Source organism: Scomber scombrus, chromosome 4 (genome assembly GCF_963691925.1).
Source record: "Scomber scombrus chromosome 4, fScoSco1.1, whole genome shotgun sequence".
Taxonomy (NCBI): domain Eukaryota; kingdom Metazoa; phylum Chordata; class Actinopteri; order Scombriformes; family Scombridae; genus Scomber; species Scomber scombrus.
This window is the reverse complement of record NC_084973.1, coordinates 3,005,925-3,017,953: the sequence shown is the minus strand read 5'-3', so window position 1 is coordinate 3,017,953 and position 12,029 is coordinate 3,005,925. Positions and strand designations below refer to the sequence as shown.

At 41.3% G+C, this 12,029-nt stretch overlaps 1 protein-coding gene across 1 annotated transcript in view; it reads left to right on the top strand.

Moving 5' to 3' along the window:
• unc5db (unc-5 netrin receptor Db) overlaps positions 1-12,029 on the top strand; it is a 175,945-nt gene that overhangs the window by 94,328 nt on the left and 69,588 nt on the right. The window contains exons 7-8 of the mRNA XM_062417029.1: positions 7,900-8,080; positions 8,910-9,077. Of these exons, the coding sequence (XP_062273013.1) occupies positions 7,900-8,080; positions 8,910-9,077 (349 nt within the window). The remainder of the gene's footprint in view (positions 1-7,899; positions 8,081-8,909; positions 9,078-12,029) is intronic.

The following is a 12,029-nucleotide window of genomic DNA, read 5'->3' as shown; positions in this document are numbered from 1 at the left end:
ATTTTCAACAGCACCGTCATCATTTTCTGTCACTGACTCAGTTTCAACTTTACCATATGATACATCAGCAGAACAGCCATCCCTTACATTATCAGGGGTATGTGACACCAGGTCCACAAATGCAGCTACACTTGCTTCTAATTATTTTAATGTGGGTGGATGATATTTTTCTCATGTATGAAATATACTGTAAATATGTGTCTTGAACAGGCAAGTATGAAACACACAACTACTCTCGTTACTCTGCAGATGTGTTCCACGAGAACAAAAATCTCTTTATGTGGAGAGATTAATGCATTCACATAACTCCCATTTAAATGTTATCGAACCGGAAGCCATCTGTGTAAACTGAAATGAATGATCTTTATTGACATGATACGTTTAAGAGAGCAGAAGAACAATAGAAGCAATATTCCACCTAATTAAATAGATCCTAAATTCAAGAACTGTAAAAGGGCCAAATATGATTTCCATGACTGACTAATGGAGACCAAACACCAAGGAAAAGGTCCTACTGATAGACTAATGTGATGTAACAGAGACAGAAAAAGCACATGTAATGACTTAAGACATTACAGGCCAAATCCACAAAAGTATTGCACAGCTTTGGAGCGGCTAAACTGGTGCAAGAGATACAAAAAGATAGCGTGCAATTCACAAAGAGCCTGCGAATTGTCAAATTTACCACAAACTGTGCTTCCAAGCAAATAGCATCATCCATTTGCATGTATGTAGATTAGATCATATTCATACATTTGGTGCAAAATTGGCCACTTTCTATGCAAATGAGCCCTGTTGCAAAAAAACAGTCCAAATTGCCACATGTAATTAGAAAAGAGGGTTATTAGCGTCTTCAGAGAGTCGGGGGTAAGTCCTCACTCGCTTTCTCTCTCTGTCTCTTAATATCTTTGAGCTTATGAGGTTTGATTCTGAGCAATCCAGTGTTAATGAAGTTACAGCTGCTGTATAATGCAGTTTTATGTAGATTCAAACCAGTTCAATGTATAGTGTCATTCGGGGAAAAAAAGCATTAAAGTTGTACTTTGGTTGTTGGTGTAAATATATAAAACTGCCCAAAGCATCTTGTGTCAGGCTAGCTGACTAGACTAGAGGGTCAACCAATTATATATGTCCACCTCCGTATGGTTCGACAGCATATTGAAACAATAACAATATGTTTAGTCGACCTACACAGTTTCACATCTTTCCGGAGTTGGAACGGTGTCAAAAGTTCCAGAAGTTTCCATTGACAACATTACCGAGTGACAGTGAAGTAGTCATTACAGATATTCAAAACAGTTTTCTTCAATTAGTTTGGCAGACTGTCAGATTATAACCTCAATACTCAGACATCTTCAACAGATAATCAACAGAAAAACACTTGGTGGGTGTTTCCTGTGAATCCAAATTTAGGATACAGAAGTGTGAGCATTGTGTGAGAGTGTGAACTACAACATGCAAATTCTCAAGTGTTTTCCTACCCCCCAAAAAAAAAAAAGCTTTCATGCATCATACCCAAACACCATCAACTGTAATTTCCCAGTTGTTAATAGAACTTAGGAGCGGCTTATTTGTAATTTGGTTTCGGTGCTTCTGATCCAAAAACCAATCCCTCACTTTTACTTGACAGATATCAGAGGGGGTGGGGGGGGTGGGGGGGGTGTTGTGAATGCCGAGCAGATCTTTTAACTCGGCGAGAAAGGAGTCCATGAGAAACCCTGTATAATGAGTTTCTTTTGAGCGGTTACTCTGGGAGAAAATGTGAAATGAACAGCCAGTTTCAACTTCCCTGAATGAAAGCCTTTAATCCGAGATGAATCCCCTTGATCTACAGTAGCTCAGGTAGACGGCTCGGGCTGTGGCACAAAAGGGAATCAACTAAATGCTTCTGCGCTTTGATACAAGATGTTCTCTGTTGAGCTTCGCAAGACATCGCGACGCTACTCCAAAACAAGTTAGCATTTAACTCCCGTCCCGCCTCCTGCCTTTCCTTGGCACTTGTTTCTCCTACTTTTCCGAAACCCCGCTTTGTTATTTTCCTCATAGGTCAAGGAAAGTCTCCAAGAGAGCAGATGATGAGCTTCATTATTAAGCCAAGCAATTACACACACACACACACAGAGACACACACGCTCTTCCCCCATTCCTAGGCCGAAGCCGGGAGCTCCCTCTATTTATTGCATTAAGATAAGACAGATCGGGGTGGAATAGTAATGCAGTGCCACATAGCTCGGAGGGGAGGAGAGGTGGCATTTGGAAAGCAACAGGGGAGGCGGATGGGCAACGCAGGCCCACTTTGTGTTCTCCCCGTATCTTTTCTGATTAACCTCCAGAGCGGGAGAGCACAGCTGAGCTGCAGATAGCTCCCCTGCCTGACTCTACCTGCTGCTGTCAGGCTCGCCGTTCGTATGAACACACCGCGCCACGCTGAGTTCAAAGCGTCTGCCGGCATCTGTGTATGTGCGCGCCTTCACATGTGCTGCCGATTGGTTACGGGGGGGGGGGGGGAGAATCCGCCGGGTGGATTAGCTCTGTCGTTTTCTGACACGCCGCTCAACGGGGGGTCCCAACCGGTGTCTCTCCGGTCCCCCCCACCCCCGGGGGACGACTAACGGAGACGCTTAATCCATGTAATTGCGTTGATGAGATACTCGGCAATTTAAAAAAAAAAAGAAAAAAGTTCTGTCACCCACGTCGGCTTCTCCACGGGAGGATGAAAGAGAGAGAAAGAGAGTCGCCCCCAAAGGAGGAAGAGATCATGCAAAAAATGGTGACACCCTGAGCATGACTCAGCAGACGCATTCTTCACCTCGCAGAGCTGAAGTGCACCGTTTGCACTGCGTCACCTTGACATCAAATGACCATTAGACCCGAGTTTGGGGGCGATGAGGCACACAAGCGGGGGCGGGGGGGGGGGGGGGGGGGGGGGGGAATGCGTCAGCTGGCAAGGTTTTGATCGACGCTCTCCTCATAAGTCTTGATGATGGCTGCGAAGTCACCCATTACATTGCTCTTCTGTCCTCTAATTGCCCCACAGCCGACACATTTCTCAGCATCTAATCATCAGCAAATGTCATCTGAATGAGCTGTGTGTATGTGTGTGTGTATGTATCTGCGTGTGTGTGTGTGTGTGTGTGTGTGTGTGTGTACTCACTCTTAAGTAGATGAGAGAACCTGGCTGTTGTGTAGGGCTTGGAGGAGGTGACCTTCAGGGGCGGTCCGGGTAATGAAATCACAGGGAGGAAAGCCTGATGTGTGGGGGGCCCCCGCCTGGAAACCCCTCCGTCAAGCCTGACACTGATGACCGCATCCTAATTGAAACAAATGTGCCAATTAGGCAATTCATTTCTCACATCCTCTGCCACACACTTGCCAGGCTAATTTGTATTTGTCCCTTCATCCCTTTTTCCCCCCCTCTCTTTTCCTCCCTCTCTCTGTCTGTCTTTGTATATCTCACTCTCTCTTCCCTTCTGCCCTTCTGCCTGGTGAATCTTTTCATCATTACCCAAGGGCTGTTAGCGGCAGACAGACAACTAATGTGTAGCGTGGCCACAAATACAGCGAGGGTTGGTTTGTGCCATACGTTAATTGCCTCTTTTAAGTCTCACATTTCCCAAGATAAAATTGAAATAAATACATAAAGAGTGGAAGGGGGGATGACAGGGGCATTGGGTTGTTAGGGGTATGGGGCGATGCCAGAACTTGTGTCACCCATTCAGTGACAGATTACTTTAATCATGAGAAATTAGACTCTCTCCCCTACAGTCTTCTCTCTCTCTCTCTCTCTACATTTTCTTACCTACCGACGAGGCAAAGCACTTTACCTCTGATGAAACCCGTGCTAAAGGCTATCTTTTAATTGTCGAGAAGGATCTGGGAGCCTTTGAAGATCGGCTTCAAAGTTTTTCTTCAAGGCGAGCGGCTAGGAGGGGGGGGAACGCGGGCTTCAGTCGCCGTGATCGTACTGTACTCGTGTACGCCGGAAAATAGGAAAATTCCCACTGCTGCCAACGGTGGAGCAATGGACAAAAATAGGTGTGGAGAAAAAAAAAATAGCAGAATGTGAGAAATGATTACTGTGGTATGATGTTCATTATCATTTTATTCATGTCAATATATACCTGCAATCCATCATCCCTCGGGTCTGTGTGTCATTTCTATTTACCCAGTGTTTGCATGCCTACAGGCACTTCCTATTTGCATCAAGCCTGAGTGTTGTTTATTATAAAGGGTGTCTGCATGCTTCCTATAAATCCATCAGCCTGGCCCATTCTGCCACACTACCAATGTAATTTGCAAATGCAGCGATGCAGCTCTCTTACCAGAGTTGAGGCAGTAAAGCGTCACTAAGTTTGTAATTCATAATTAGTTTTCCTCTCTGTTGCTGGTAATTGGTTATAGTGCTGCTTTTGGACTGCCTAATGGCTTTAGCAGTGGCGGTTTTTACAAGCGGGGTGGGACCAGTAGGGTGCAGGTAACCAGCATTTGTGAGTGGGACTGGGTAGTTTTAAGGGGAGTAGAACCAAATATGAAAAAGTTGAGGTTTCGGTATGCTTAAATGTCAATGGCAGGGTGAATGCTAGCCTCAATCCTGAAAAATCTCTTGTGTCTCCTGCTTGTATTTGTATTGTTGCTGCAAATTTGGGTTCTGGTTAGGGGTTTTCAGGTATTCATGGTGTTAGACCCAATCATACACACGAAAAACCACTGAGTGCAGTTAAACTAGTGTATCCTGGCAACTTTCAACAGCTCTTATACATAGTTCTAAGTACACAATTGACTCCAAAGAACAACATTGCAAAGAGGGTTGAACACACAGGGTTACTGGTCATAACAACTGAAAATGAGGACTTTGTTCTAATGATGGTAGACAGTGAAGTATATCAAAGTATGCTCATCGATGTTATGTTGATATTGTCTGAGATGGTCTTGTTTCTTTAATATAAGTCTTGGTTTTATTTGTATTTGATTTTAAGATGAATAAAGACATGTTTCATATCCAAACTGTTAAAACTGTGTCTGTACTGCACATTCAAACCTTGACATCATTCCATAATAACAATTAAATGGATGTTTCTTCCAGGAGTTTATAGCCGGGTTTACATGGAGCCTAATATTCCGATTAGAATCGGTTTAGAAGCACAAACCGAATGAGAATGCTCCGTGTAAACACCTCTATCAGAATAAACACATTTACATGTTTTTTTCATGTAAATGGTGAAACAGAAAGTTGTCTCGCTGTGTTCTTTCTGCACATGCTCCGACTTGACGTAGCCTATGTGAGCAGTGACATTTCCTTACTTGTAGATATGGCGGCTTCCAAGCAGAGCAACTGGTCCACGGCGGAGAGCTCGTTTCTAATTCAAACTCTAAGAGACTTAAATATTATCGCATGTTTAGATGGAAGAAGTACACGCTTGAATAAAAGTGTCACAACAACAGCAACTACTGCGCTAATCAGTTGACAGATCGCTCTCTACATCAATCTGCGCATGTCACACAGCTGCAAAACGTCCGTTCTGATTAAATGCGGTGGCACGTGTAAACACCAGATCGGAATAGATCACGTCACATGTAAACAGTTAGTCAGTTGAAATCTTCAATCGGAATGAAAAAAAGTTTCCATGTAAACCTGGCTTATAATGAGTTTGTAGGGAAATCAGTGTATATAGAAAATTAGCTGGAAATTCTAGAGAAGCATTGAAATAATGATTATAGTTCAACTTAACTGTCAGATTTTATTTGACTTAATCTACTGTTGTCAACTCAAATCTGATAATATGTATTCAAATGAAATTAGACTAAAACCATATTGATGTATCTAACTAAAATGTCATTTTAGTCATAAGACTATGAGTAAAACTAAATCATGCTGTGAGGCTCTAAAATCTAAAAGCACACTGATCATATGTCATTTGACAATGAGGACATGATATGAACTGAAAATGAGAACATACTGTACTTTCACTTATAAAGTTATATATACAGTGTTATTATAGTCTACTTTCATCACTGTATAATTTGACTTCACCTGTGATCTGCAAACACTTCACATCATCCAGAAGTCAGTGTCTCATTCACTGACAATGATGCATGCCAGAACCATCATTTACTGTAGCTTGAAAGTGTCTCCAGTTGTCAAGTTTGACCCTCATCTCTTGCCATACAGGATACATGACACGTGCATGCAGGGATGATTCAGCAGCTGCTTACTACTGACACTCATACTGACTTTAATAGCACATGTGTTACAGCTGCAGCTTTTTAATTGCTAGTTATTTTCTTTCTACTCATGCACGATGTGTTTATGGTTTGGTTTTGGTTCATTACAACCCTTTATTATTTTTGTCCATCACAATTCACACAGTTGTTTTATAAAAAGACCGATAAAAAATAGAAAATGCTCTTAAGATGAAAAAATTAAATATTGTTTTTTTTCATGTGACAAAAAAGACATGAGTTAATGTTACAATGTTGCAACTTCTACTTTTCTGTCAGTATGTGGGCATCTTTTTTTTTAATGAAAATGTGATTTTGGCCACATGCACCTGACACTATCTTTTGAAAAGCCTAGATTCAAAAGCACAAACAATATTACTACTCTTTATTTCACAGCGTTCGGACTGGCTTGCTGGTTTAACTTTGACAGATTTCCAGTGCAGTGTCGGGATTATTACCAGCATTTCAGCTGTGCTCACTTTCACTTGTAACTCTTAATGAAGCCAGTTTTGTCTGACTTTCTAGCAGTGTTTCTGTTCTCAGCGGTTACTTAGTGTAGAATGATGGCAACAACTGAGAAAATAAGTCCCTGAGTTGTAATAAACTAGAATGATCTTTTACTTCTTTTGCTGATTTTGTTGCTATTGCTGTAGCTGCCACATTTTACTGTACTGTGTTTTGATTTTTGCGACTGTATTGCTTTTTAACTTGGTTTGTGGAACATCTTGCCAAAAAAGTGCAGTTTAAAATAAGTTGTCTGGCTTAACAGCATTTACACAAGTATTGATTTATCTGTATTTTCCTTTTAAAGGTGCAGTGTGTAGAATTTAGTGGCAATGTAGTAGAACAGACTTGGTAGAAATGGACTATTATATTCATAAGTATGTTTTAATTAGTGTAGAATCGCCTGAAAATAAGAATCATTGTGTTTTCATTACCTATTTCCATAAGGAGCGGGTCCTCTTCCAACGATCCTGTTGCACTGCCATGTTTCTACAGTAGCCCAGAACTGACAAACTAAGCACTGGCTCTAGAGAGGGCGTTTTGTGACCTTTGTAGGTTCAGTTTGTTGCAATCTGCAACATGACCGCTAGATGGCACTCAATCTTACACACTGCGACTTTAAATAAATACATAATTTATAATAATAATAATAATAATAATACAAATTTTGTCGAGACACTTTGTGTGTCCACACATGACACCAAAATTTCATTTGGGCACATCAAGCAAATAACTATAAATATAAAAAGCGATGATCCTACATTTAGTTTGTTATTGTTATTTATTTTATTTTATTTTGTATTTAATTGTGATATTGTGTCAAGTCAATTTTGACCCAGGAGGACGATAGGTGTTAACTCAAAATTGAGGAATAATGTCATTTAAATGGGGCCTATTGACCATAATTTCCAACAGTATGTGTAAAACCTGTGGTAATAAGTTGGAATGAAGTTGGCACACAGAATTGGGTGATCATTTATACCTTATGCTTTAAAAACAGTCAAACAGGGTCAATTTTGACCCAAGAGGACAAAAGTTCCACGGTCAACGGGAAGACAACAGGTTTTGAATTGAATTGAACTGAATTATGTTAGAGTTTCTCTCTTGTTTAAATGGAGATGTGATATTTTGTTGCAAATATCACTCATATCTTTACTTGTTATTTGTCTTGTTCAGGTGGAATGGCTGAAAAACGAAGAGCTGTTGAGCTCCCTGACCGACGACAACATCGACACCCGTGCCGACCACAACCTCATCATCAACGAAGCTCGTCTCTCTGACTCGGGCAACTACAGCTGCCTGGCCAGCAACATCGTGGCCAAGAGGCGTAGCGTGACAGCCACCGTTATAGTGTTTGGTATGCTATGCTCTCTTCTCCTGTTATTGCCTTTCATAACCCGTTACTCTGAACTGATACACTGTTTACATGCCACTTCAGATCAATTTGTTTGGGTTGTCCTGCATCCCTACACAAGCGATTAAGAGACCCATCTCCATGTTTTCCACTGAAGTGCTGTGTTTCCTCTTTATTCTGACGAATGTATTATTCAAAGACTCAATTTACTGCCTCTCATTTAAAATCAATGTGTACTTTATGAAAGGAAATAAGCCACTGTGTGTCTTAATCTCATTTAAAAAGGAGTGTTGCTTATTAAGTATTTATTTGCTAGAGGCCTTCCAGCAAATGCGGGTTCACTGGCTCTGAGAGGGTTGCTAAACATTCAGCTTCCACACACACGTTAGACAGAGAGATCATAGAGTAAACTGCCTCAGTCAGAGCGCTAAGTGGTCGACTCCAACCTGTCAGCCTGTATGAGTCAGTGTCGCCTTTAGAAATGGCAATTCCATTTAATGGCTGTTTTCTTAGCTTTCACACAGTTCCACGCCTTTATCTTAATCCAAGAGCAAGGAACATTGAACTGGCAATTAGGAAAGAGGGAGCTGTATATCCACCACGGCGAGATCGGCGTTGTGCTCAATCTGTTTCAGCCGTTATGCATTGTTGCCTCGCAGTGCCTCGGAGCCCGCATAATCATTAATAACCCCGGCTCTTGTTAGAGTATTTAACTATGTCAGAGTTCTGTAAAAAGTAATATGTTGTTGTTGTTATGCTCTCACCTCTCTCTCACCACCACCACCACCTCTCTTTCCTTTCGCTCTCTCTAACTCTATCCAACTTTCTTTAGTGAACGGCGGCTGGTCCCTGTGGACCGAGTGGTCGCCCTGCAATGTGCCGTGTGGGCGAGGTGTCCAGAAGCGATCTCGAACCTGCACTAACCCGGCGCCTCTCAACGGCGGTGCTTTCTGCGAGGGCATGTCTGTGCAGAAGATCACCTGCAACGCTGTCTGCCCAGGTTTGTACCACCTCAACTTCTGTATAAAAATAGCTCACTGATGCATCGATGCAAAAGTTTGTCTTTTCTAAACATGTCACAAGTCAATATTAATACTGAGAATGATTAAGGTGACATTTCAAGGAATTTGACAGGCTGCCAAAGATGATAAAACAATGCTGGCATGTAATTTACTGATGATATAAGTGGATGACAAGCTCTTAATTATTTATTCTTCTATTTCACTTCTTTTTTTTTGTTTTCCTTTGTCTTCAGGCGGCATACCGTACTGCCAGGTGTTTTTTAAGGCATCACAGCATGTCACGCGCATTAACACATTAGACATTCATCCCTTGCTGATATGCACCGTGACTTAAATCACTCCAATGAGCTTAAACTACTGCCTCATTAGCATTACACACTAGCTATAATAAGGATGGCAAAGGACAGATCCGTAGTGGCCTGACAATATCCCTGCAACACCAGAGAGCGGTCATGCCACAGAGAGAAGTGCTGCATGGAAGAAAATAAAAAGTTTTTTTTTTTTAAAGAAGGAGAGGAGAGGGGATTTATGATGCAAAATGAAGTGACTGGAGGAAGCAGCGGTGAGACAGGGGGGTGTGAGTCAGTGCGCTGTGTGATTCAGGAGGGGAAGGTGAGCCGAGGCACTTCTCTGAGAAATGAGTTTTCACCTCACAAGAAACAAACAGGGAGGGACTGTGTTGTTCTGACTGGAAGGGTGAGGTTTGCTCTCACAACGAAAGTGAAAGGCTTATCTTGTAGTGTGAGTGCTATACATTCAGTCTCAACTAGGCCCATCAACGTTAACGTCTGCCAAATGGAATTATAGCTATATTTTACAGCCATTTTCTTGAAGGTAAAGCTGATATAGAAATAATCATATTGATGTAATTAAATCATGATAGGCAGAAGAAAAAAACGACCCTATTGAAAACAACAATGCTTGTTTGACAGTTGGTTGAGAGAGGGTTTAAAATGCTGTGTGTTCACAATGTGGCACTATGTCTATTACATTTTGATTGAATTGTGAGTGTCATGTAGCATCCCTGTTTGCTTGGTTTTCACCTTGTTGTAAAATCCAAATAGAACCAGTTTCCAACTTTAGCTGGTCATTAGATGGTCTTGCTAGATTTACCTGCTGAGTCAGTTTGTTCAAGCTGGTTTGAGCTAGGTTTTGGCAGCTGGTAGGCGGACTACCAGCTGTCAAAACCTAGCGCCAACTAGCTACCAGTTCTGAACTAATAGATGGATTAAGCTAGTTTGAGCTAGGTTTTTGACAGCTGGAAGATGGACTACCAGTTAGCAAAACCTAGCTCCAACTAGCTACCAATGTTGAGCTAATAGCTGGCTTCAGCTAGTTTGAGCTAAGTTTTGACAGCTGGAAGATGAACTACCAGTTAGCAAAACCTAGCTCCAACCAGCTTACAGTTCTGAGCTAGTTGCTAGTTTGAGCTAGATTTTGACTACTTGTAACTGGACTGCCTGCTTTCAAAAACCTAACCAAAACCAGCTACTAGTTCTGAGCTAGTAGATGGTTTAAGCTACTAGTCCAGCTACCAGCTATCAAAACCTAGCTCAAACTGGTCAAACCAGTTAGCTCAAGCTGTATTTTCCAGCAGGGCAGGGACTTATGTATTACTAAGTGCCTGGTCAAATAGGAGCTTTCAGAAAAGACGTGTCACTCATAGTTACAACTTAGATGTTAGCATTAACGCTATTTACAAGTTGTAAAACCCAAAATTCCAGTGCAACATGAGACGAAAGCAGCTATAGGTAGAGTGGCGCTTTGAGCTAAATGCTAGCATCAGTCTGCTTAAGTAGTTTGCAGTGTCAACATTTTGTGTTAGTATTGAACATGCTGAACAGGCTAAATTAGTTGCACATGAATGCCATTTTTATTGAAGGAAGACTGCTCTAGAAAACAGTTGCCCTTTAGCTCTGTGCAATGATGTTTAATTTAACCAGTGAGGTTATTTCTGCCTGAAATATGTACAGTATAGAGACCTAAATCTCAAATCTGTGACATATCGAAACCATCAGGACAGAATCAGATATGTTTAATATCAACAACCTGACATATAAATGGGTTCTTTCTACACTTTAATAGACCTTATCTCTGTGGTGCATTTCTGCTGCACATCAACTGTGAGATAGAGGTGGAAAAAAGGAGATCAGTAGATCCAGTTAAAGGCTTCCAAAGTAGTATTAAAAAGAGAGAGTTGTACCAGTCACACAAAATGTAAACTTTAGTTTTTCTGTGGAGTTTTGCCTTGAAAAAAACAGCTGAATCATAGACTGGTCATCATAGGTTCAACCCAGTGGCAAGATGAGGCTTTGAGGTAAATCAGATCTGTGAACCAGTCACACTTGATATTTTTATATTCAGTGTCATTCTCACCTGTATAATTAAATGTGTGCTTTCTCATCCATGCGTGATCATCAAGTGCGAGCATATTTCCAGTATGTGAAAGTTGTCGTTCCGTGTTGAGAGGGAAGAATTTAAAAGTAAGTAGTTTATCTGTTGTACAGTTTTCACCAGCCTAATCTGCCCATAGTGTGAGAATACAAACAAAAGGTTTGCCCTGGAAGTGTCAGACTAGAAGGTGGCAAAATCCTTAGCATACACAGAAAGTGTTTGAGAAAGTCAGTCAAAGACAGAGGAAGAACAGTTTTAGGAAAAGTTGTTGAAGTGGTAAAATGTAAATTTATCAGCTGTCTTGCAAATTGTCACCACATTGCGTTGGCGTGTTTTTCCAACGTGATCTCATGGGGTGGCGCATATGAATAGTAAACCACTGTAAGGACATTTCACGTGTCATGTCTACGCATTTGCCATGATTAGATTTAGGCACAAAAGTCACTTTAGGGAATGACCATCATTTGGGTTAAAATGATGTCTAAAATTCTATAATTGGTTTAATGGCAGTAAAATACCCAATATGACGGTAAACA